This window comes from Chiloscyllium plagiosum, unplaced genomic scaffold, assembly GCF_037043375.1.
Source record: "Chiloscyllium plagiosum isolate Xiang-an unplaced genomic scaffold, Cpla_swu_hap1 HiC_scaffold_29, whole genome shotgun sequence".
NCBI classification, from domain to species: Eukaryota; Metazoa; Chordata; class Chondrichthyes; order Orectolobiformes; family Hemiscylliidae; genus Chiloscyllium; species Chiloscyllium plagiosum.
In genome coordinates, this window is record NW_028270167.1 from 10,531,692 (window position 1) to 10,559,173 (window position 27,482).

The window sequence follows — 27,482 nt, forward strand, 5'->3', positions numbered from 1 at the left end:
ATTGGTTATAGAATGACAATAGAGAGACTCTAAATATGTTACTATAGCTGTGTTTGAGCTCAACGAAGTGGTGACAGCCATGGGCACTATGAACCATGATGATACCTAGCTAGGACAATAAATTAAGTGCGTTATGTGTAATTACACAGTATATGCAGCACAGAAACAGCATCAGGTCGACTGCACCACATGAGAATTCTCACTCCTTTATTTTATTCCACCCAATCAGTATAATCCTCTTTGCCTTTCCTGTTCATGTATGTATCTAGCTTCCCTTAAACCAACTGAAGTTATTCCCCTAAACTATTCCTTACAGTGGCAAAGTCCACATTCTAATCACTCTTCGTGTAGAAAAGATTTCTATTGAATTCACTGAAATCATGGGCACTTAAGGAGGGCAAGAAGTGATCTAGGGCTAGATTGGGTAAACACATGATGGATGATCTAGATGACCAAGGAGTTCAGAACCAAGGGTCATCATTTGAGGATTTGGGGTAGCTCATTTACAAATGAGATGAGGAGAAATTTCTTCATCCAGAGAGCGGTGAGCCTGTGGAATTCTCTGCTTCAGAAAGTGGTTGAGGTCAAACAGCAAATATTTTCAAGAAGGAGTTAGATACAATTCTTCGGGCTAAAGGGATCATAGGGGAGGGGTGAAAGTGGGAACAGGGTAGTGAATTGGATGATCAGCAATGGTCCTGCTAAATGACCTACGTCTGCTCTGATTTTAGAGTCATAGAGTAATACAGCATAGAAACAAGCCCTTCAACCCAAACTGGTCCTTATTGACCAAGGTGCCCACTGAGCTAGTTCCAATTGCCCTTCCCATCCATGTACCTATCCAAATGTTTTTTTAAACGTTGCTATTGCAACTGCCTCAACCACTTTCACTGGCAGCCCATTCTGTATACAGAGGAACCTCGACTATCCAGCATTCGATTATCAGATCATCAGATTATCCGGCAAGATCACAAGGTCCCGATGCTTGGCTAAACTATGTTATCCAGCATTCAATTATCCAGAATTCGATTAACTGAATGAAATACTCCCTGCCCGTGTCCTTCGGATAATCAAGGTTCCCCTGTACACACTGCTCTCTACATTAAAAAGTTGCCCCCTCAGGTCCTTCTTAAGTCTTTCCCCTCTCATATTAAACCTATGCCATCTAGTTTTCAGTTCCCCATTCTGGGGAAAAAAAAGACAATGTACATTCTTCCTATCTATGCCCCTGGTGATGCCCCTTTTCTATGTTACAATGTTAAAGAGGCTATTGTCCCACCATACTTCCAGGATGAAAGACACAATCCATATTTACACCCGTTGTCCATTGTCCAATATTTAACCTAAGTGACCATTCCACCTGGATGAACCTTTGTTGCCAGTGTTAAACCTGGGCATGTCTCATAGCCAATTCTGGTCCTGACTTCTGTTAGCAGCTATGGGAACTGCAAACAGAATCATAAGCCCTTCTTCCACTACACCATTGGAGACACTAAGGAAAATCAGACAGGTCTGGCCCTAAATTGCACAGAGATCAAATCTTGTAATATGAAGTTTGAAGAAAAGTTAACAAATTTGGGCTTGTAAAAATGGTGATTCAAGAGGTGCTGACATTTTTAATTCGACTGAAATGTTGATGAAGGTGTTTCAGGTGAGTTGTTCAATATCCCATAATGCAGAAAGAAGCCATTCAGCCCATCGAGTCTGTACCAACCCTCCAAAGAGCACCCTTCCCCACCCTATCCCCACATTCCCCAGGGCTAATCCACCTGCATATTCCTGGACACCATGGAGCAGTTTAGCAATGCCAATCCACCTAACCCACATATCTTTGGACAGTAGGAGGAAACCCGAGCACTTAGAGGAAACCCACGCAGACACAGGGAGAATGTGCAAACTCCACACGGACAGTCACCTGAGGGTGGCATCGAACCCGGGTCCCTGGTGCTGTGAGGCAGCAGTGCTAACCACTGAGCCACACTTGGATTAATAGGATATTATCAATAGACCATCATCTCCTATTTTCTACCTATAGCCCTTAACAATGACAAGGTAAAGCTGTCAATGGCCTGCATGTTGTGAATTATGGTTAAAAACATGAATCAAAGAAAAATGAACTCTTGCACAATTGGACCAGTGCACGGACACTGTGGCCTTCCTTATAATCTGCAGTTTTTAAAACAGACTCTTTTCTTAATTGTTTCCAAAGACAACTAGAACTGAACCCTCCAATCCATAAATGGAACAGCCATCACCATTGTCAGCACAAATAGAAATTGGAACCTTACCTATCTTTCCATCGACCTTGGGCCGGGATTGGATGGTCGTTACCGTTGTCACTATGGTGCCATCGGGCATTATGGTTCGGTCCATTTCAATCTTTTTTGTAGGGGTGACTGTTCGTGCAGGAACCAGTGACTGGACTGTCTTAGAATCTGCAGGTTCTATATATCTCAACTGCAAAAAAAAAATCCATTGTTTTATTACTATATATTTCTAACTGCAAATTCCCTCCACTCATCACGTTTCCACAGCCATCGATCTTTGCTATCCTGCTCACTAGCCAATTAAAAAAAAAGGATTTGTTGGCTATCTTAGCATTTATTGCCCAACTCTGATTGCCCTTTGAAGGATGGGCTTTACAACACCAGGTTATAGTCCAACAGGTTTATTTGGAAGCACTAGCTTTCAGAGCGCTGCTCCTTCATCAGGTGGTTGTGGAATATAAGATCATAAGACACAGAATTTTTGCAAAAGTTTACAGTGTGATGTAACTGAAATTATATATTGAAAAAGACCTGGATTATTTGTTAGGTCTCCCATCTTTTAGAATGAACATGTTGGTTTCAGTTCTTTCATATGTAAATCACAAAACTTTTTTTAAAGTTACATTCTCAAGTGAACTTTAATAATTGGTGTCATGTCAGCCCAGATAATGCATTGAAGGTGTGAGGTGCCCTGTGTGAGACGGTGTGTGCCACAATGTTCAGACTGATTCGAAACTAAAAAAAAAAACAGCTTTACAGAATCTTACATGGATTCATGCAGTTTTGAGCAAAATCAAATGCAATTCTGCAAGTACAAATTCACCCCACAAACGTTTGTGTGTGTGTGTGTGTGGGGGGGGGGGGGGGGGGGGAGAAGGATGTTATGAGTGTCTGTGAGAGCATGTGTGGGTGAGAGGGTGGAAGTTTGTGACAGCGTATAAGAGAGAGCTTGTGTATGAGAGAGCAACTGTGAGAGTCTATGGATCTGTAAGAGTATGTGTGCATGCGCGCGCGTGTGTGCATAGAAGTGTTTGTGTGTCTGTGTACACACACTCGCAGACAGACAGGCACAGACACACACTCCTGCAGACCCATATACTCACGCAGACCCTCTCATACACAAGCTCTCTCTCATATGATCACACATACAAGTACACTCCCACACTCACACGCATCCTCTCACAGACTTATACCCCTTTATACTCTCACACACTCTCTTATAGACACTCATAACCCCGCCCCACCCCATACACACACCCACATACAAAGTTTGTGGAGTGAATTTGTACTTGCAGAATTACATTTTATTTTGCTCAAAAACTTCGTGAATCCATTTAAGATTCTGTAAATCCATTTTTTGGATTAGAATCAGTCTGACACAGGGCACCTCACAACTTCAATGCATTATCTGGGCTGACATGACACCATTGTTAAAGTTTACTTTAAAAATGTTCTGCGATTTACATAGAGTCATAGAGAAGTACAACATGGAAACAGACCCTTCAGTCCAACCCATCCATGCTGACCAGATATCCCAACCTAATCTAGTCCCACCTGCCTGCACCCAGCCCATATCCCTCCAAACCCTTCCTATTCATATACCCATCCAAATGTCTCTTAAATGTTGCAGTTGTACCAGCCTCTACCACATCCTCTGGCAGCTCATTCCATACACGTACCACCCTCTGTGTGAAAAAGTTGTCCCTTAGGTCTCTTTTATATCTTTCCCCTCTCACCCTAAACCTATGCCTGAAACCAACATGCTCATTCTAAAAGATGAGAGACTTAACAAACAATCCAGCAAGTATATAATGAACAATAAGTGAGGAGTAAAACATTATATCACTAAAGGGATATTTATAATTTCAATATATAAATTCAGTTCCATCACATTAATTGTTTGCTATAAATTCTGTGTCTTACGATCCCATACTCCACAACCACCTGATAAAGAAGCAGCGCTCTGAAAGCTAGTGCTTCCAAATAAACCTGTTGAACTATAACCTGGTGTTGTGATTTTTAACTTTGTACATCCCAGTCCAACACTGGCATCTCCAAATCATGATTTTAAATACAATTCAGTAATTTGCTAGGCCACTTCACAGAGCAGTTATGAGGCTCTATGTTGATCATAGAATAGAATCTCTATAGACCATTCAGTCCAACAGGTCCACACCGACTCTCCAAAGAGCATCCCAGCTAGAATCACCCCCCTACTCTACCCCTGGAACTCTGTATTTCCCATAGACAACCCAGATATCTCTGTATACAATGGGCAATTTAGCATGGTAAAGCCACCTAATCTGAACATCTTTGTTCTGTGGGAGGAAACCGGAGCACCCAGCGGACACCCACGCAGACACGGGGAGAATGTGCAAACTCCACACAAACAGGCGTCCGAGGCTGGAATTGAACCCGGGTCCCTGATGCTGTGAGGCAGCAGTGCTAACCAGTGAGCCACCATTGTTTGTGGGTCTGGAGTGAGATGTGGGCCAGACTGGGTTTAACAGAAGATTTCCTTCTTTAAAGGACACAGGTAACTAGATGGATTTTTACAACAACCCAGTAATTCTGTCACCACCTCCCATTAGTGATATAAATGTTTTACTCCTCACTTACTTACTTGATATTCACTGGCTGCCACAGCAAATGGACCAGTGTCTCCAGGTTGTGTGACAGATTCAATTACATTTGCAGAAGGAGGCCATTCAGCCCATCAAATCTGCACCAGTTAACAAAGTTCTGACTGCACTAACCCCACTTTTCAGTTTATTGAATCTACCGCCCTGAAGGCTGTTGCAATACAAGTGAATATCTAAATGTTATTAAAGTTCTGACTCAACTGTTTCAGTCTCCCACTAGAGTGAAAAAAAACCCTTCAACTCTCCTCTTTCCCTTCTCGTTCTTACCTTAAATCCAACTCCACTGCTTAGTGGTCTCTCTACTAATGGAAAAAGTGCCTTCGTATCCACCATCTCTATATCCCTCATAATCTTACACAGGTTCTGTCTTAGCCTTTGCTGCTTCAAACAAATAAACCCCAGCCTATCTAATCTTTCCAAGTAACTCAGTTCCTCCAATCCAGGCAGTATCTTTGTAAATCCCTCTGCATTGTCTCTAATGCAAACACATCTTTCCTCGAGTGGTGACCACAATTGCACACAGTACTCCAGTTGTGGCTCAACCAGTACTTTATACTGGTTCCAGAATGTTATTATATAAAGACACTCTCTGCTACTGGGCTCCATTGAACTTTACCCTACTCTTGCCTCGATATCAAACAATTCAATGATAAGAAGGTTCAAAACAGAGCTCTGCACATAATAGGAGATTAAACCTAGAATTGGGTGGCTTAATTACTGGATGCAGGTTTGCTCGCTGAGCTGGAAGGTTCATTTTCAGACATTTCATCACCATACTAGGTAACATCTCCAGTGAGCAGGCGTCCTTTTTGAGTGCCCCCTTGACAACTCAGGAAGTGCAGGAGGCGGTGAGGCTGCACCAGAGTGGTAAAGTGGGCCAGATGGATTCCAAACTGAAGACTTGGACCCCATTTACCACCCGCTGAGAAAAATAGGAAATGACATCACCACAGGAAATGACATCACCAATCCAAAGAAACCCAAACATATAAATAGAAAGCAGGAAACATCAGTAGTGCTTCATCTGAAGGCTCACTGAAGATGTTACCTACCATAGTGACAAACGTCAGCTCAGCGAGCAAACCTACATCCAGAAGCTCAACCTGAGCTACAAATCTTCTCAAAACCCGCTGGCTTAATCACTCACTAGCTAAAGTCTGTAAGTTGTTTAGGTTGAATGTACTTTCCTTGTCACTATTTTGAGCCAGGTTGAAACTTTATTGCTGGAACAGCACAGCAGGTCAGGCAGCATCCAGGGAACAGGAGATTCGACGTTTCGGGCACAGGCCCTTCCTCAGGAATGAGCAGAGAGTGTTCAGCAGGAGAAGATAAAAGGTAGGGAGGAGGGACTTGGAGGAGGGGAGTTGGAAATGTGATAGGTGGAAAGAGGTCAAGGTGAGGGTGATAGGTCGGAGTAGGATGGAGGCGGAGAGGTCAAGAAGACGACTGCAGGTCAGGAAGGCGGTGCCGGGCTAGAAGGATCCGGCTGAGACAAGGTTGGGGGAGGGGGGATGAAGAAACTGGTGAAGTCCAAGTTCATCCCCTGCGGTTGGAGGGTTCCCAGTCGGAAGATAAGACGCTCCTCCTCCGACCGTCGGGTTGTTGTGGTTTGGCGGTGGATGAGTCCAATGACCTGCATATCCTCGGTGGAGTGGGAGGGGGAGTTGAAATGCTGTGCCACAGGTTGGTTGGGTTGGTTCGTCCGGGTGGCCAGAGATACTATTTTGAGCCAGATGCACCTGTTCAATATTTGTGGCCTGCAACATGAGCTATTTGCACATTTACATCAAAATTGAACAGAGAGGATTTTTCAGTTTGAGTGCGCCACTACATCCTTCTGAGGTACCTAACAGTTTCTGATTAAAGGAGGGAGACCAAAAGGCAGAGACAACAAAATGGAACCAGCAAAGGGCTTAATAAAAGTAAAAGAAGCGTTTGGCAAGACTGGTGGGTTACCTCCAGTGACACTGATCCAGTCAGAGTATTTGACATCTTCGGAGTGGCTGTTAATGGAAAGTTATGACATCCAGAAGGGGATCTCCGCGATAAATCCAGTGGGATCACACTCTGCCCTAATACCATGTCTGCAAAAGAATGAACAGGGTCTGTGATTGCTTCTTATACTGGTCTATATCATCTATTCACCCATCACTGGGTACAGTGCACAAACAGGTCCTCACACACTCCATGATGACCCAACTGAGACACAGTCTATCAACCCATGAAGCCATTGCACAACCAGCTTCAGCACTTTTTGTGACATTGGAATTCCTGGAGATTTTTATAGTACATTTTGTTAGGTCTCACTGTATGTGGTATGATTCTCAGACAGTATACATCATCACAGGAAGTAACAGAATGTCTTAAAACCTTGTCCTCTCTTGCAACTTCATGTTAAGTTGAAACCATAGTAAGATGTTTCTTTATAGAGTTATAAAGATGTACAGCACCAAAACAGACCCTTTGGTTCAACTCTTCCATGCTGACCAGATATTCTAAATTAATCTAGTCCCATTTGCCAGCATTTGACCCATATCCTTCTGAACTTTTCCTATTCATATACCCACACAGATACCTTTTAAATGTTGTAATTGTACCAGCCTCATTCCATACTCGCCCCACCCTCTGCATGAAAACTTTGCTCCTTAGGTCCCTTTTAAATCTTTCCCCTTTCACCTTAAAACTATCCCCTCTAGATTGGAAAAGACCTTGTCTATTTACCCTATCCATGCCCCTCATAATTTTATAAACCTCTATAAGGTCACCCCTCAGCCTCCAACACTCCAGGAAAAACAGCCCCAGCCTGTTCAGCCTCTCCCTGTAGCTCAAACCCTTCAATTCTGGCAACATTGTTGAAAGTGATCAAAACAAATTTAAAAGTTTCACAAATAGCAGGGAGACCAGAATTGCACGCAGTATTCCAAAAGTGGTCTAACCAACGTCCTGTACAGCCGCAACATGATTTCCCAACTCCTACATTCAATGCACTGATGGATAAAGGAAAGCATGCCAAATGCCTTCTTCACTATCCTATCTACCTGAGACTCCACTTTCAAGGAGCTATGAACCTGCACTCCAAGGTCTCTTTTTTCAGCAACACTCCCCAGGATCTTACCATTAAGTGTATAAGTCCTGCCCTGATTTGCGTTTCCAAACTGCAGCAACTCACATTTATCTAAATTCAAGTCCAGCTGCCACTCCTTGCCCACTGACCCATCTGATCAAATTCCCGTTGTACTCTGAGGTAACCTTCCTTGCTTTCCACTGCACCTCCAATTTTGGTGTCATCTGCAAACTTACTAACCATACCTCCTATGTTCACATCCAAACTATTTATACAACTGACAATAAGCAGTGGACCCAGCACCGACTGGTGGCACACCACTGGTCACAGGCCACCAGTCTGAAAAGCAACCCTTCACCACTACTCCTTGTCTCCTAACTTCAAGCCAGTTCTGTAACCACAGGCAAGTTGTCCTTGTGATCTAACCTTGCTAACTAGTCTCCCATGTGGAACCTTGTCGAACGCCTTACTGAAATTGAAGGCATCCCTTGTGCAGCATTAGAATTATTATTTGATTTGTCACAGCAGAATTTTTCATGGTCTTATTGTATCGTTAAAGGACAAAGAGTGTGTTATAATTTTCTCAGTTGCTCAAGAAAAGAAAGGCATGTGCTCCCCTCTCATTACGACCATAACCACCAGTAAAAAAAGTTAAGACTCAACTCTTGTAAATTAGTCTCTTTTCCTGACTAAGGGCTACTTAAGCAACACCAACAGTTCAATAATGAGCCAAACAGAAGTTTGGTCCAGTCTGGATTGCTACACGTGTTCGATGAATAGGCAGCACTGACCAGGGTGCCTAGCAAAATTGGGATTGGGGTCTTTGGGTTGAGTGTCCCTCAATGATATATATTTAAGGGAGAGGGATGAACACAGACAAAAGAAATGAATTATACAGAAAACTCGTCACCTTAATCTTGTCTACATTCAGTGCTTTGGAAGCTGTCGGATTGTGAAGTTTTAAACTGAGTCAGGATGTTGGGGTTGCAATTCTACTCCAAACGCTTGATCACAAAATTAAACCTGACAGGCCAGTGCAGTACTGAGGGGGCACTGTGCTGTAGGGGATACCTGACAGGTCAGTGGAGTACTGAGGGGGCACTGTGCTGTAGGGGATACCTGACAGGTCAGTGCAGTACTGAGGGGGCACTGTGCTGTAGGGGATACCTGACAGGCCAGTGCAGTACTGAGGGGGCACTGTGCTGTAGGGGATACCTGACAGGTCAGTGCAGTACTGAGGGGGCACTGTGCTGTAGGGGATACCTGACAGGCCAGTGCAGTACTGAGGGGCACTGTGCTGTAGGGGATACCCGATAGGCCAGTGCAGTACTGAGGGGGCACTGTGCTGTAGGGGATACCTGACAGGCCAGTGCAGTACTGAGGGGCACTGTGCTGTAGGGGATACCTGACAGGCCAGTGCAGTACTGAGGGGGCACTGTGCTGTCGGGGATACCTGACAGGCCAGTGCAGTACTGAGGGGCACTGTGCTGTAGGGGATACCTGACAGGCCAGTGCAGTACTGAGGGGGCAGTGTGCTGTAGGGGATACCTGACAGGTCAGTACAGTACTGAGGGGGCACTGTGCTGTAGGGGATACCTGACAGGCCAGTGCAATACTGAGGGGGCACTGTGCTGTAGGGGATACCTGACAGGCCAGTGCAGTACTGAGGGGGCACTGTGCTGTCGGGGATACCTGACAGGCCAGTGCAGTACTGAGGGGCACTGTGCTGTAGGGGATACCTGACAGGCCAGTGCAGTACTGAGGGGGCAGTGTGCTGTAGGGGATACCTGACAGGCCAGTGCAGTACTGAGGGGGCACTGTGCTGTAGGGGATACCTGACAGGCCAGTGCAGTACTGAGGGGGCAGTGTGCTGTAGGGGATACCTGACAGGCCAGTGCAGTACTGAGGGGGCACTGTGCTGTAGGGGATACCTGACAGGCCAGTGCAGTACTGAGGGGGCACTGTGCTGTAGGGGATACCCGACAGGCCAGTGCAGTACTGAGGGGCACTGTGCTGTAGGGGATACCTGACAGGCCAGTGCAGTACTGAGGGGGCACTGTGCTGTAGGGGATACCTGACAGGCCAGTGCAGTACTAAGGGGGCACTGTGCTGTAGGGGATACCTGACAGGCCAGTGCAATACTGAGGGGGCACTGTGCTGTAGGGGATACCTGACAGACCAGTGCGGTACTGAGGGGGCACTGTGCTGTAGGGGATACCTGACAGGTCAGTACATTACTGAGGGGACACTGTGCTGTAGGGGATACCTGACAGGCCAGTGCAGTACTGAGGGGGCACTGTGCTGTAGGGGATACCTGACAGGCCAGTGCAGTACTGAGGGGGCACTGTGCTGTAGGGGATACCTGACAGGCCAGTGCAGTACTGAGGGGGCACTGTGCTGTAGGCGATACCTGACAGGCCAGTGCAGTACTGAGGGGGCACTGTGCTGTAGGGGATACCTGACAGGCCAGTGCAGTACTGAGGGGGCACTGTGCTGTAGGGGATACCTGACAGGCCAGTGCTGTACTGAGGGGCACTGTGCTGTAGGGGATACCTGACAGGTCAGTGCAGTACTGAGGGGCACTGTGCTGTAGGGGATACCTGACAGACCAGTGCAGTACTGAGGGGGCAATGTGCTGTAGGGGATACCTGACAGGCCAGTGCAGTACTGAGGGGGCACTGTGCTGTAGGGGATACCTGACAGGTCAGTGCAGTACTGAGGGGGCACTGTGCTGTAGGGGATACCTGACAGACCAGTGCAGTACTGAGGGGGCACTGTGCTGTAGGGGATACCTGACAGGTCAGTGCAGTACTGAGGGGGCACTGTGCTGTAGGGGATACCTGACAGGCCAGTGCAGTACTGAGGGGCACTGTGCTGTAGGGGATACCTGACCGGCCAGTGCAGTACTGAGGGGGCACTGTGCTGTAGGGGATACCTGACAGACCAGTGCAGTACTGAGGGGGCACTGTGCTGTAGTGGATACCTGACAGGCCAGTGCAGTACTGAGGGGGCACTGTACTGTAGGGGATACCTGACCGGCCAGTGCAGTACTGAGGGGGCACTGTGCTGTAGGGGCCAGCTTCTAGATAAGAAGCACTGTCTGCTTACTCCACTGAAAGTTAAAGTTCTCATTTTAATTTAAAAATTTAAAAAACAGTGGACAAGTTCTCACTTCTCAATTTTGAACCCTTGAGTAATCGTACTAGAAGTACACTCACTGTTCACCATCACATTACAGTTTATAGGAGCTCACTGTACAAACATGCTGATGCGGTGTTTCAAATATTTAGTGACGTTTATTTTTGGGACATCTTTAGGTCTCTGAACGTCACCATATAAATGCAATATTGCTCTTCTTGTTTCCTTCCCTATTTGACCAATTGAACACAAGGCCTCTGGTCATTTTGAAGCTTGTTGTTAATGAGATTGAGTTCCAAGCGAACACTTACTCTCACTTTGCTCCAACTTCTCCATGATTTTCACCTTCATCTCTTTGCTTCTTGCCCCCAGCTCACTAGAAAAGAACAGAGAGATGAAGAGATTAATGGTGAGAACTCTCAATACCAAAACAACCATTAGAAACAGGCAGAAAGAATAAAACGAGTGCAAATGGATAACTCTCTGAAAGAGAATCACCAGTTCCTGCCCTGTGGAATCTGTTTCTTCCTATCTGGACTCAATATGGTTCTCCCCTTGTCCAGTCCCTCCCTATTTACATCCATGATGCTTCTATTGCTTTATATTAGTTTCAGAATTTCCAGTTTGCAGAAACCAGCCACTTCCCTCTTGGACGTGCAATCACTTGACACATCCATCCCCGGTTAGGATAGTCTCAGCCCTCCACTTGTTTGTGGTAAGAAGGACTGAACTATCCCCATCCACCCCCGACCCTCCTTGGCCTGGCCAAGCCAGTCCTCACTCATCCAAATTCACTTTGAACAACTTCTCTTTTAATTCCTCTCATTTTCCTCAGGACAGAGGGGTGGCCGTGGGTAGCCACATGGGCCGCAGGTCAGCCTGTCTCTTTGTGGGGTACATGGAACATTCATTGTTCCAGTCCTATTCCGGACCCCACCCATAACTCTTTCTCCGGTATATCAATGACATCATCGGTGCTGCTTCCGTCTGTCATCTGGAATTGGAAAAATTTATCAATTTCGCTCCTGATTTCTACCCTGGTCCTATCTTCACTTGGGCGAAAGTGGGTACTGCAGATGCTGGAGATTAAAGTCAAGATTATAGTAATGCTGGAAAAGCACAGCAGGTCAGGCAGCATCCGAGGAGTAGGAAAATCGATGTTGTTTCGGGCAAAAGCCTTTCATCAGGAATGAGGTCTGACCTGCTGTGCTTTTCCAGCACTACTCTACCTCTGACTCCTCCCTTCCCTTCCCTTCCTTGACATCTCAGTTTCCATTTCTGAGGATAGGATGGTCACCAATGTCCACTACAAACCCACCGACTCCAACAGTTACCTTGACTACACATCCTGCTTCCTGTAAAGACTCTATTCCATTCTCCCAGCTCCTCCATCTCTGTCGCATCTGTTTTGGTGATGCCAACTTCTGCAGGGGGGGGGGGCTTCAGAATTGTCCACCGATTTCCTCACCGAGGATTCCCCACCATGTGGTAGACAGGACACTTAGCTGGGTCTGACCCATCTCCCACACTTCCTCCTCAGCCCTCCTCTTGCCTCCGACTACAGCGATAGGGTCCCCCGGTCTTCACTTAAGCCCCCGCCCCCAACCCCTCCCCCTCAGCATCTACACCGAAAGAGTGTAAACCGCATTGGCCAGGGTCCCAGGTTTGATTCCAGCCTCAGGCGACTGTCTGTGTGGAGTTTGTACATTCTCCCAGAGTCTGCGTGGGTTTCCTCCGGGTGTTTCAGTTTCCTCCCACAGTCCAAAGATGTGCAGATTAGGTGAATTGGACATGCTAAATTGCCCATAGCTTTACGTGCTTTGGTCAGAGGAAAATGGGTCTGGGTGGACTATTCTTCACAGAGTCGGTGTGGACTTGTTGGGCCAAATGACCTGTTTCCACACTATAGGGAGTCTAATCTATTTTCCATCATTCCCAACAGAATGCCCAGACAAATATTCCCCTCTCCTCCCTTGTCAGCCTTCCACAGAGACTATTCCCTTTGAGAACTCCTCCAATCCCAATACCTCCCCACACTCCCACCGCACCTTCCCATGCGACCACAGAAGATGTAACATCTGCCCATTTACTTCCTCCCTCCTCACTATCCAAGGCTCCAGAACCACCTTCCAGAAGAAGCACTGATTCACCTGCACTTCACTCCATCTAGTCTACTGAATTTGCTGATCACACTGTGGTCTCCTCTGCACTTGGGGAGATGAAATGTGGAGTGTGTTAACTTTGCAGAACGCCTACAGTCTGTCCACAAAACAACCCTGCCTTGCAACTCCAACACAGTGCCGTGCTCCTACACCAACATTGCTGCTGCAGTGTTCCAGTGAGTCTCAGCACAAGTTGAAACTTTATTGCTGGAACAGCACAGCAGGTCTGGCAGCATCCAGGGAACAGGAGATTCGACGTTTCGGGCACAAGGGCAAAGAACAAATCTCATTTTCCTCTTGGGGACCCTGCAGCCTCTCCGACTCAACATTGAGTTCAATAATTTTACAGCATGATCCCATCCTTCCATGTTTTGTACCCACCTCCACACCCTGTTCCCGTCATGACACAGGATGCCTACAGCACTGCACACCCATTCTCTCCTACTCTCAGCTCTCATTTCCACTTCTTTAGCTTTTCTTCTGTCCTAGCCTGCTATCAGTAGTCCCATCCCTACCCCTTTCATATATCTTTCTGTCCAGGCTCCATCTACACCTATCCACTCACCTCTCCCCCACACCCACACCCATACCTCAACTTCAGCAGAAACATCACATTTCCTAAGCTGCCAGCAGTTCTGATGAAATGTCACTGGACTCAAAATATTAACTCTGCTTTCACCCCTCAGATGTTGCCAGACCTGCTGAGTTTTGCCAGCTGATTCTATTTTTGCCTGTAACATAACCATCTTTGCATGGGTTTTATTCTGAAAATAACAGATCACTAACTCGCTCTCTGAATTTGTAAGCCTCCGAAATATACACCTCCGTTTCCTCTGAGTCACTGCCACAACTATTGCCTCCAGGTGGCACTGCTCAATAGTCGGGCTGGAAAAGCATAGCAGGTCAGGCAGCATCCGAGGAGCAGGAGAGTTGACGTTTCAGGCATAAGCCCTTCATCAGGAATGAAACATTGATTCTCCTGCTCCTCGGATGCTGCCTGACCTGCTGTGCTTTTCCAACACCACACTCTCGACTCTGATCTCCAGCATCTGCAGTCCTCACTCTCTCTTAGTTGATTTTGATACTGCAGAATAGCAAGACACCCACAAAGTTCCAAACTCTCTCCGTACTGTTCTGCACCATCAACTTGTGCAGTAAGTCCATTCAAAAGGAACAAGCTTTGGACTTTGCTATGTACCTTAAACATGAAGGAAACTACATCCAAGTATTATTATCTATAGACTTAGGATGGCTTATTTTAGTTTCTAATTCTGTCCCAATTGTTTATATTAATGGGCACATCTTTCAAAGGCTTCTTTGTCAATGCTACAATACAGCTTTTTAGTCAGAATCTTACTAATAGCATTATGTATTACACTGCTCCAGCTCAGACTTTTGCAATTCTGACAAAACATCAGAGACCTAAAACATTCTCTCTCCACAGATGCAGCCTGAGGTGGGAGCATGTCAAACATTTTTTGTTCAGCCTTGCATTATCAAAGTTCATGTGTACCTGTGCACGTATGCTGTGTGTAGATTCCTGTCAGGGTCATTAGATTCTCTAACTGCATGAGAAAGCACAATTTTATGCTTTAAGTGCACAGCCTAGAGCTCATGTTAAGTACTGGAACATACATATGGGCCACTTGTGTACTGTTATCGAGTACTCTAATGTGCTAACCTTGCTGCGGCTGACATTTGAATCTCATCACTGCCAAACCTTCTTGTTAAAAATCACACAACACCAGGTTATAGTCCAACAGGTTTAATTGGAAGCACACTAGCTTTCGGAGCGACGCTCCTTTATCAACCACCTGATGAAGGAGCAGCTCTCTGAAATCTAGTGTGCTTCCAATTAAACCTGTTGGATTATAACCTGGTGTTGTGTGATTTTTAACTTTGTACACCCCAAACACCGGCATCTCCAAATTAAAGCTTCATGTGGTTACTGTTTCCAGAACTGATTTTTGTTTTTTCTTTTTGATTTGATTTATTATTGTCACAGGTATCTAAAAGGGTCTCTGTATAGAAATAATGGATTGCCCAGTTATGACAGAGACATGGAAGTTTGGTTTCTCACAGATGGCTATGCATCTTAGAAATCCTTTTTCTCAAAAGACAGGGAAGAAGAGTCTTTAAATATTTTAAAGGTGGATATAAGTGGATTATTAATAAGCAAGGGATAGCCAGGAACATTGGGTAATCAGATCGGCCGTGATCTTATTCAAGGGGCTGAGTGACCTATTCCTGCCCTGATTCATATGTTTGTACATTCACTACATAGGCCCACTTGGTTTTCTCTCCATTTTGTATTTAACTTATCCACTTTAGCTGCTAAAGTTTTTTTTCCTCTGTGTACATTTCTTTCAATTGTCTCACTCACTAATACATATCCCTTTAAAAGGGTTATTACTCTGGGAATACAAAATCAAAGCCCACTATTGGCAGCTGGTGAAATTTATTCTCAAATAGTCCGAAACTATTCTCTGAAATGGTGTCATGAAACCATCAATGGTGGTAAAATCCTATCTGTTACCCAGTCTGGCCTACTGAGCAGGGAAATCTGCCATCCTTACCCAGTCTTGCCTACCAGGCAGAGAAATCTGCCATCCTTATCCAGTCTGGCCTGCAGGGCAGAGAAATCTACCATCCTTACCCAGTCTGGCCTAGCGGGCAGGGAAATCTGCCAGCTTAACGCAGTCTAGCCTAGCGGGCAGGGAAATCTGCCATCCTTACCCATCCTGCACATTCAAGTATCTGACAAGCTAGCTCTTGAATGTTGCTATTGAATCTGCCTCCACCATCTCTTCATTCCAGAGACTTACCACCCTCTGTGTAAAAAAACCTGCCTCTCACATCTCCTTTAAACTTATCCCCTTTTACCTTAAACCTATGTCCTGTAGCAATTGACATTTCTACCCTGAGGAAAAAACTCCGACTATCTGTTCTATTCATGCCTCTCATAATTTTTTATATCTGTCGGGTCACCCCTCCCTCCCTGCAGCCATTGAAGTTCAAATAAAAACAAACCAAGTTTGGCCAATCTCTCTTTATGGCTAATACCATCCTAAACAGGCCACATTCTGGTAAACATTCTCCGCACCCTCTCCAAAGCCTTTATATCCTTCTGTGGCGACCAGAATTGCAATATCCCAAAAGTAATTTTACTGAAGTTCGATAGTGCTGCAACATTACTTGCCATTTTTTACATTCTATGCCCTGACTGATGAAGGCAAACATGCCATTTGCCTACATGCCTAAATCCCTCTGTATGTCAATGCTTCTAAGGGTTCTGCCATTTACTGTATACTTTCTTCCTGCATTGGAGCTACCAAAATGCATCACCCCATATTTGCCTGTATTAAATTCCATCGCCCACGTCTCCACCCAAGTCTGTAGCCTATCTATATCCTGCTCTATCCTCCTCGCTAATCTTTGTTCTATAGAGGATGGTGGAGGTAGATTCAACAGCAACATTTGACACATAAATTAGACAAACACTTGGAGAGGAAAAGTTTGCACACTATAGGGAGAGATCAGAGGGTTGAGACTAATTGAATACCAGCACTGTGGACATACCTCAACCACAACAACCACCATGGTTAAAGGCAACAACTCACTCCCACCTTCACAAAGCCAACCAGGAATGAGCAATAATGCTAGCCACAATAATACTCTCAATCTATGGATGTAAACTTGCTCGCTGAGCTGGAAGGTCCATTTTCAGATGTTTCGTCACCATATTATGTAACATCATCTGGTGAAGTTTCACCGGAGGCTCACTGATGATGTTAACTGGTATGGTGACGAAACATCTGAAAATGAACCTTCCAGCTAAGGAAACAAACTTACATCAAGAACCTCAACCTGAGCTATAAGTCTTCTCAAAACTTGCTAACTCAAAATCTATGTAAAAAATTTAAAAAGGATGGTTCTTTTAAATAGTCAGCACAGGCATAATGGGCTGAATAGTCTTGACCTGTGTTGTACAGTTCTACGTTTCTAACTCCTCAATCTCAAAGGAAACAATTGTTCAAACCTCCCCTCTCCCTTCTTCAACATCCCCAGACACATATCACATCCAGGAGAAAGTGAGGGCTGCAGATGCTGGAGATCAGAGCTGAAAATGTGTTGCTGGAAAAGCGCAGCAGGTCAGGCAGCATCCAAGGAACAGGAGAATCGACGTTTCGGGCATAAGCCCTTCTTCAGGAATCAAGAAGCCCTTCTTCCTGAAGAAGGGCTTATGCCCGAAACGTCGATTCTCCTGTTCCTTGGATGCTGCCTGACCTGCTGCGCTTTTCCAGCAACACATTTTCTGCACATATCACATCCAGTCAACCTACACAGACTGATCAGTAACAGATTGTATACGCAGTGAAGGGTGTATTCTCAATGGATTTTCAGAATTCCTTTCAGAATTTCAGGGTACTACTCACTCTTTGAAAAGACCCTAGGTTTCTGCTTGGTCAACATGTCCAGTTCAGAGTCTGGGTGAGAACAAAACTGAACAACTGATAAGAGATTGTGAATTTGCACCCTAACTGTTGGCAGAGCAGGAAGTCTGTGTGTGATTTCCAGACCAAAATGGAATCATTGCTAAATCTATACGGATGGGAACTGTCCAATTTGTTGTTGTGATGTGATCCACTTACAGTGCGCATTATTCATCCGGAAAAAAAGCTGAAATGGATGAAAATAAAAAAGTGTTTTTCCTATTCCGAATGCATTAAAATATGTGTGGTTACAAAAAGTGACAAACATTGGTTTGTTCAGACTTTTTTTTTGCTTGAATCAATAATAGTTCCAGGAAACATTAAATTGGCCCCAAATTGATATGCCTTGAGTCATTTTGCTTTCAACGGCGTTCAGAAATGTTGCACATTGTTTCTTCTAGTAACAGAGGTTTTTAAAGTAGTGATTTGCAGTTTGCCTGCTCATGGCTACGATTTAATATTCTAGCCAGAAGTTATTCAGCTGAATACACACCATGAAATAAACACTTACGCAGACATTCTAAAGATCTCTAAAGTCTAGAGATAGACGTCACTAGGGGGTGATGCACAGTCCCTTAACAATCTACAGGGTTTGACCAAACCTCGAAGTGCAATGACATTTTTAATCTGTTTATTAGAAATTTCTTTCTAATATTGTGGAATTTAGCCTTGACACATCGATTTTCCAGGTAAATGCAGTCATGGAATGCTTGCAGCTGCTGATTAAAATGGTTCCAGCATTAAAACAAAAATCCCCAGAATAACTTTCAATTCCCCATTTGGGTCAAATCCTGCTAAATTGTGCTCATTGTGTTGGAGTGAGTCACCACTTTTCACTGATGTACAAACAAGCTGAGGTTTGGGATCTCAGTTGATAATATTCTGGCCAGCTCACTGCTGTAGTGATGCCAACATAATGAAAAGAAATCAGAATAGAGGGAATGGTATCTGGGCCTTCAGTAGGCAGCAGTTATTGGGGCCTATGTCAGGGAACACCAAAGAATAAACAGACACCAGTGTCTTGTGTTACATTGCCTCTTCCACCTACTGCCTGCCCAAACAGTCCCCATGGGCTGTTATAGGAGTTTAATTGTCATCATAATTCTCATGAAATGTTCAACTATTTCCCTCTGTACAGTTACAGCCAGACCTGCAGATTATTTCCAGCCTTCTTTGCTTGTATTTCAGATTTCCAACCCTGCTGTATCTTGTGTATCAAAGGTCAGAATGGTGTTATTCTGCGGCACTTTCGAATCAGGAATCAAATTCAGTCCTGCACCCAGTCAGATCATCTCAAAAATAACTACAAAGAACCACATTCCATTACCTTAATTAAAAGCATAGTATTACAGAATAATAAAAAAACAATTTGCCAAAGCATTTTGTCTTGCACTTGTCAGGGCAATTCACAAGAATTACCCAAATTCAGGGAAAATAGGATTTATACCCATATGAGAGAAGAGTGATGATTGTTTAGCAAATAGTCTCTAATTGACAGAATGCATCAGCTAATGATGACTGACAGTTAATTGCCTTCCAGAAGTGACCGCGAGCTGGAAATCCCAGTTGCTTGGACCCTTAGAAATCCACAGTCAGTTGTTTTGGTTTCTTCCGCGTATATGCCTTTCTGTTAGCTCAGTTGACTGGATATTCCCCAACTCAACTAAAAGTAGGAACTGAGGCATAATGTCTACACGGCATGGCAGCAGCTAACTTCAGATTCATAGATTGCTGAGCGATGAAATGAATCTCCTCTATATCCAAGTTGCATTGGAATTTCTTCAAGGAAAAGTAAAAAAGCTCTCTCAAATAACACTGCGGTCATCTTAAATGTGGGGAAATACCGGCAATCTCGGATTTCTTGTTGGATGTTTCTTTGTTTTGTTTAGTGATAGAACAAATGGTTCAGCTCACTTACAAGATCAGCTCATCATTCCACTTTAGTTCAGAGTTTGCACTTAGAGACTTGGGCAGAACAGCTGTTGTTCTCTTAAGCTGTACGGGGCTGTCAAGTTCCAATACACAGCACAGCTCTCCACTTCCTGTAAGCAGCAAGAAAAAGAAGAAAAAAAGCATTAGCTTGCAATGTAATTGCAATCCACATCTACAGTGACATTCTTAAGTGATCGGCATTACAGAATAATATCAGTCAGACTCCACGGAACCACACTGAGAGTCAAGCCATGTTCTAGATCCAGATCAGTGTAGTATTCTGGCAGTACTGAACTGTAGCAACACTGTACTAGAATCATAGAATCCCTACAGTGCAGAATCAGGCTATTCAGCCCATTGATTCCACACCAACCCTCTAAAGAGCATCCCAGCCAGACCCACCCTCATACCCTATCCCTGCAACCCTTCATTTCCCATGTCTAACCAATCTAGCCTGCACATCCTTGGACACCTCAGGATAATTCAGCACGGTTCATCCACCTAACAACTTTGGACTGTGGAAGGAAATCAGAGCACCCAGAGGAAACCCATACAGACACAGGAGAATGTGCAAACTCCACACAGACAGTCACCCGAGGGTAGAATCGAACCTGGGTACCTGGTGCTGTGAGACAGCAGTGCTAACTACTGAGCCAGCTTGCTGCCCTTCAGATCAGTTGTTAAACTGAAACCCCATTTTCCTTTTCCGATGGACCCCATTTTATTTGAAGAGCGGATGATGAGCTAAGTGGTCTATGTTTACCCCTGAATGAACAAGAGATTAACTGACCACTCATCTCACTACTGCTCGTGGATTCTTGCTGTCGATCAACATGGTGAATGATTTTATCTACAAACCAAGCGACCAAGCTTCAATAGCATTTAATTGGGAGTGCAGCAGTTTGGGATACATTGAGGGCATGAAAGGCACTTTATCAATTCCAGGAACTGCTTTATTTGTTTTGCTTCCTTGACAAGATGCTGTCTGCTTCATTTGCCACCTCATTTTCTCCCTACGTCCCACTCAGGTCAGACATCAGTGGCACACAACAGGAGCCCATCAACAATGTACCCAATAACCCAAATTTTCCCTTCAGTATCTGCTGTGGTTTAGCTGTTAATCTTACCCACTCCTTCCGCTCTGCTCACGTTTGCCTTCAGCTCCCTGACCAGCAGCCTGCACCCGGCATTTAGTGCTGCTTTTGATGGAGAGGCCAATCCCTTCCCAAACTTCTCGGCAAGTGCCTAGACAGAAGAAAGAAAATGGTTTCGTTCTCCTGAATTCAGTCTGACTGTTGGGTTGATTTTTATGAGGTTTTGTGATCAGATCACTAGCTCACAATCCATCTTTCTCACCACATAAGCAAAGACATGTGACTGATCTCCATACGCTGCCAACCCAACTGCAACCAATAGGAGATGGTCTTACTATAATGAGGTACACTGAGTTTTTATCATGGTGACAGATGCTTTACTTAAAATATACCTTGTTAAAGTTATAGAGATGCACACCACTGTAACAGACCCTTCGGTCCAACTTGTCCATGCCAACCAGATATCTGGAATTAATCTAGCCAAATGTGCCAGCATTTGGCCCATATCCCTCCAAACCTTTCCTATTCATATACCATCCAGAAGCCTTTTAAATGTTGTAATTGTCCCAGTCTCCACCACCTCCTCTGGCATCCCATTCCATCTACACACCACCCTCTGCATGAAAAAGTTGTCCCTTAGGACCCTTTTAACTCTTCCCTCTCTCGCCTTAAACCTATGCCCTCTAGTTTTGGATACTTCCACCCCATTGTAAAGACCTTGTCTATTTATCCTATCCATGCCCCTCATAATTTTGTAAACCTCTATAAGGTCACCCTTCCGCCTCCGATGTTCCAGGGAAAACAGCCCCACCCTATTCAGCCTCGCTCTATAGCTCAAACCCTCCAATCCCGGCAAAATCCTTGTAAATCTTTTCTGAATCCTTTCAAGTTTCACAATCCAGCCTCGATGTTACCGAATGCAATGTATTTCTCAACTAAACTGTAATTCTTTCCATTCATGTCCAGGTCAAAGGTCAAGTGAACCTCTTTTTTTCTGCTTTCCCAAGCTGTAGTTGTCACTGGAAAGTCCAAAATTTCTTCCTCTGTACTGTAAGATTCTCTAAAACTTGGAAATGTCTTTCATGAGGGCTGTTGGTTAGGTTTCTTAATAAAAACAATGCATTTTTTTGCTATGATTATAGCAGCAGTTCCAGAGTTCTGGAACAATTAACCATTTCACAAAAAGGTTCTTGCAGTTTTAAAAAAAACTAGTGACAGAAATGGATTAATAGCATCCAACACTTCCACCAATCATGGATACATACATATGGAGAATCTGTGGGTTTAAGATGATAAAAGACTACATTGGGATAATACTTAGCAGGGTCAGTCACTGTAACATACTCTAGTGATTGTTTTAGACATTTGTTCCTATCACTTGACCATCTCTATCCACCCAACATAAAAGATGTAAGTGCTGTTTGCAGATTTAAGGAACTTACGTCCTTTTCAGTTAAGTCAGAAGCTGTTGCTTTCCAAATGGGAAAAGATGGATTTTGTGTTAGAATCCATACAGTGTGGAAATAGGCCACTTGGCCCAATGAGTCCACACTGACAATCCGAAGAGCATCCCACCCAGAGCCATCCCCCTACCCTATCCCTGTAATCCTGCATTCTCCATGGCTAACCCACCCAGCCTGCACATCCCTAAACACTGTGGGGCAACTTAGCATGGCCAATCAACCCTGACCTGTACATCTTTGGACTGTGGGAGGAAACCACATAGGCATGGAGAGAATGTGGAAACTGCATACAGACAGTCACTGGAGGGTGGAATCGAACCTGGGTCCCTGGCACTGTGAGGCAGCAGTGTTAACCACTGAGCCACCATGCTGTCCACAGTGGGACAGGGATGTCCGCACAGTTTGCCTTTGAAGGGCTCTGACGGTGTCACAGAGTGCCTTGGGTTTACATCTGAAGTTTACATGCAACGTTCCCACTGACGAACAACCACTGCCATGCCGCAGCTACCTGGGGAACTTGTCCCTGAGTTGCTGGATTTACCTGCCATGTATCCCAGAGTGCTGAGATCTGATCTGCAGAAAGCCTCCGATTGATTCAAACAGGAGAAAATGTTGAGAAATACTGGGTCAGAAAGAACTAAGCTGCCAGATTTTTGTAGGCTATTATTGACCCTCGGGCACCCTGTCTCTTCCATCCACAGTTTGTGCCACCATGGTAGCTGATGAATCATATACAAGGACATAAGGAATAGGAGATGGAATTAGTCACTTAGCCCTTTAAACCTGCCCTGGTATTCTATAAGATCATGGCTTCTCCTTCAATGTGACCTTCCCAAGCTATCCCATATCTCTTCATACTATTAGTACTCAAAAACGTATCAATCGCAGTCTTGCAAACAGTCAATGATGGAACACCCACAGCCTTCTGGAGCAGTGAATTACAGAGCTTCACAAACCCCTCAGTGAAGACATTTCTCCTCATCCCAGTCCTAAATGGACCAGTCCCAGAGAGGTAGTGGAAATTCAATCATTGAGTGTATTCAAGGGAGAAACCAGATGTTTGGAGACTGGTGACTTTAAGGCATATGGGGATAGTGCAGAAAAGGTAGATGATCAGTCACAATCTATTTGAATGATAAGGCAGGCTTAATGGCTGATTGGCTTAACTGTGTTCCTTTTCCTGAGGTTGTACCCCTGTATGGTCAAGGGAAACATCTTCCCAGCATCCAACTGTTAAAACCCAAAATCACTTTCTATGTTTCAGTTAGATCATTCTTCTAAACATTTGGAAATAGAGGCCAAGCCTACTCAATCTCTTGTCATAAGAGAATCCCAGGAAACTCTCTGGTGAACCTTTGCAGCGCCTACTCATTAGGAGCTAGCAGGATTGAAACTGGACTGAAGCAGGGGTTCAAAATAGGCCGTCACATAATGCTTGTCCTGACTGATGTCAATGGAATGTACTATTGGTGATGGGATACAAGACACCGCAATTCTGGCATTACCCATGTCCAAACATCACCTCCCCACCCACACACCCCACCCCACCACAACCCCCACCCCCCTGCCAAGTAGCTGGAAAGAAAAAAAGCCTTTGCTTAGTAACTACGCTGCTCTTCAGTTCTGAGAAGGGACAAACAACTCAGTCATGCATATACTTTTGGGAATATTGGAGTGAGGGGAATGTGGCTGTCAGAGATGGAACAGGTAACATTGATAGAAAGTTGCCACTTACTGTTGTATTTGTTATGTGTGCCTTGAGATTGACCAACATGGCTGGACTAGTGCTGACGATTGTATCCTCAATCAGTTCTTGGATGGTGGAAACATCTGCTTTCCCCTCATTCCCCTGTCCAGGCAAAACATATCGAAGAGGTGAACAAATTTACAATCTCTTTCTCAGTGTAGTGTTGGAGAACAGAGATAGTCCACTTCACTGCTGGCAGATTACAAGATAGAAACACAGGTGTACAATGCATATCCGCCAAAGTAACATCACCTCTGTGTCACCTTGCAACCATGAGTTTGGGCTTTGCAGCCCAAAGACTGGAAGGAAGCTGCTGAGCAAGAATCCAACCCAAAGTGGGGCGCATGTCGGTAATGTCCAACCTCAAACAATCCACAGAGACTCCAAACTAATTCCAACTCGGACCAAGTCTGCAGGTGGCCGCAAACTTTGTCGATGCCAGACATTTCCTTACCATGACTTCATTCACTCTAAAATACGGAGGTTACCAATGCTGTCAGACCATTGCTAATCAGAACATCAAGTCCAAAATGGCACTGTTCCAAGCATGAAGAGCCTCGGGACAGTTTGTAAATGATTACCAGTGGAAATCTGTAAGTTGCTGTTATTCTCAATGGGTGCTTCTGTTGCTATGAATCCAGGCAAACATCCACTAACCACAATTTCTCCAATGGATTGCTAATGCTGCTATGGTCATAGGACAATTTGTCCCTCAGTGCATTTCCATTCCCTTTTCTTACAAAATAAAAGCACATAAGTCCTCACAGAAGCATAGAAGAGAGGAGTAGAAATAAGCCATTTGATCCCTGGAGTGTACTCCACTATTCAATATGATCATGGCTCAATACCTTAATCTCGTCCTCCCCTATGTTGGGTTGTAGTGGCGGGGGGGGGGGGGGGGGGGGGGGGGAATAGGGCAGTCGTATCCAATGGCTCAGCATCAGTAAATATCCAACATCAAAATAACCCATGCAATTTACACCTGTTATTTGCACTGATGACTCCATAACACATTCCTCACTGGATTCATCCAGCCAGAACTTATTCTCCCAGTCACCTGTTATTACTTGACAACAATTCTTCATCAATCAAATGAAACAAATGTCAAAAATAACAACAGCAGAAAAAAAAAGTTCACTCTCTTACCCCTTTTTGTAGTTTGGACGTGACTGTGAGGGATAGAGCAGGGGGTTCCTTGAATGACCAAGTGACCAGCAGCCCCTCAACCTCTGCTTCTTCCAAACAAATCTCCATCTGCAGAACAAAACAACAGCTAACAATGCAACGCCAAAGGACAGCCACATCAAATATACATCTCCCAGAGAAGCTGCAGTGAGACTGGTAGAGTATTGGAGTTATTTTGCTTCCAAAGTGCACCTCTAGATGGCCCTGCAGTGTAACACATCCATAGGTTGACACTTGCTGTGCCATGCAACAGCCAGACACAAATTCACAGCCAATGCCAATCAAGTGAAGGAGCCAGCAGAAAGCATGAGACTCCATTTGCCAGGTAATGTTCCATGGGCATTGATCATCTAGTACCACATTTACGTGACCACTGTGATGGACGTTTCTTATTTGGCAACTTGCTTCTAAAGTAAAACACGTTTTTTTTTGTTCCCAGTTCTGTGAAGGTGAATTTCTTTGTAAGGGTCAGAAACTCATTTTCTTTGAGCACTTGGTCAGAACAACATTTCCCAAAGCAAATGATATAAGCCGAATGAGTGTAGAAGCTACCCAGTAAGATGACTGCAGCTTAATGTTGACCTGAGTTTTAGGAGGCTCAGAAAAGAAAGGTAGCCAAGAGCCATAAGCCAGTTGAGTTCAGAATTATAGTTTCATTTCGGCAGCAGTTTGAGACATTAGCTCACCACCACCTTCTCAAGGCCAGTTAGGGAAGGGCCCAAACAATTATGCCAACATCCCACAGGTGAACAAACAATAAGCAAGAGCAGTTTACTTTTTAAAAACCTTAAGGTCATCAAAGATGGAAGATAGGCCTGAGCTGTTTTAGCAACCTCAAAGTAGTCAGAGAAAGATCAGTGATTAGCCCATCTGTATGTTTCAGGGAGAGATGAAGAGTATGATATCTTGTGACTATGCAGAGAGTGGCCTAAAAGAAATTCTTGTGACCTTAAGAGCGAAGAATAGGAATGATACTTGAATGGGGTTGAGAATCTGTACAGGTTATTGCTGGTTAAAAAAAAAGGGGCTGAATCTTTCTTTTTGTTGCTTACAATAAGATCTTTCCACTTTGTCTTGTGTATATAGTTTTGTATTATTTTAAACTTTTTTTTTGTATCATTAACATGTTATTTCACTAGAAGTACATTGGCAGCCTCATGTCAAAATATTTACTGACTGACTGACCACAGTAAACAAATTGCAAAAATAAAAAACTTATTAGTTTGTCAAACCTGATTCTACTCTGGAATCTCTTGTCTTGTATTGAGTATCATTAAAAAGTCTGATTAAAGGCAAACCACTGCAGACACTGGAAATAGGAAACAAACACAGATAATGGCTCTGAAGCAGGGTTACATTGGAGTCAAAACATGGAATCTGTTTCTCTCTCCACTTCCAGACCTGCTGGGTTTGTGGATGTAGGTTTGCTCGCTGAGCTGGATGGTTCGTTTTCAGATGTTTCGTCACCGTACGAGGTAACATCTTCAGTGAACCTCTGAATGAAGCACTAATGGTGCAGCCCACTTACTATTTATTTGTTTGAGTTTCCTTGGGTTTGGTGATGTCATTTCCTATCGTGACATCATTTTCTATTCTTTTTCTCAGGAGGTGATAGATGGGATCCAAGTCAATGTGTTTGTTGATAGAGAATGCCATGCTTCTAGGAATTCTCGTGCAGTCTCTGTTTGGCTTGTCCTAGGATGGATGTGTTGAAGTGGTGTCCTTCATCATACGTATGTAAGGATACTAGTGTGTCTGTGTCTGTATCTCTGTCATAAAATAGTTATCAGGCTCACAAATGTCTTTCAGGGAAGGAAATTTTCCGTCCTCACCTGATCTAGGCCTACACATGATTCCAGACCCACAGCAGTGTGGTTGCCTCCTAACCACCCTCTAAAAGTGATTCAGTTCAGGGGCAATTAGGCTGGGCAGCAAATGCTGACCTTTCCAGAAACACCCAGATAGTATGAAAGGGAAAAAGAAAAGCCATAAATCCGCCTTACGGCTATCCCAATTAAATAATGTGTTTTCCTTGAAGGTAACTCACCTTGCAAAGACCTGAAGTAAATGCCTCTACTTTCATTAAGTTATTCCAAGTACAGACCACCAATATAATATTTCCCTAACTCTTGCATATCCTTGTTTTGTCATCCCTTGTACCCTCTCGCATCTTGTTTTCTGGTCTTCTCAGCACTCTTATTGTCCATCTCTGTAGCTTCACCAGCTTCGGGGGCATCCTCCTGCAAGGTGAATCCCACTCTTCACTCCAGATGCAGCCCAGTCCCCACCCAGCCC

The 27,482-nt window shown here is 44.5% G+C and overlaps 1 protein-coding gene across 2 annotated transcripts in view; it reads right to left on the reverse strand.

Annotated features, from left to right (window-relative positions):
• The window catches only part of c2cd2l (c2cd2 like), a 163,200-nt gene that overhangs the window by 12,297 nt on the left and 123,421 nt on the right, over window positions 1-27,482 (reverse strand). For both annotated transcript variants that reach the window (XM_043676586.2, XM_043676587.2), the window contains exons 4-10: window positions 25,149-25,256; window positions 23,991-24,104; window positions 20,826-20,943; window positions 19,685-19,808; window positions 11,423-11,487; window positions 6,866-6,993; window positions 2,289-2,457 (exon numbers count right to left, since the gene is read on the reverse strand). In XM_043676586.2, the coding sequence (XP_043532521.2) occupies window positions 2,289-2,457; window positions 6,866-6,993; window positions 11,423-11,487; window positions 19,685-19,808; window positions 20,826-20,943; window positions 23,991-24,104; window positions 25,149-25,256 (826 nt within the window). The remainder of the gene's footprint in view (window positions 1-2,288; window positions 2,458-6,865; window positions 6,994-11,422; window positions 11,488-19,684; window positions 19,809-20,825; window positions 20,944-23,990; window positions 24,105-25,148; window positions 25,257-27,482) is intronic.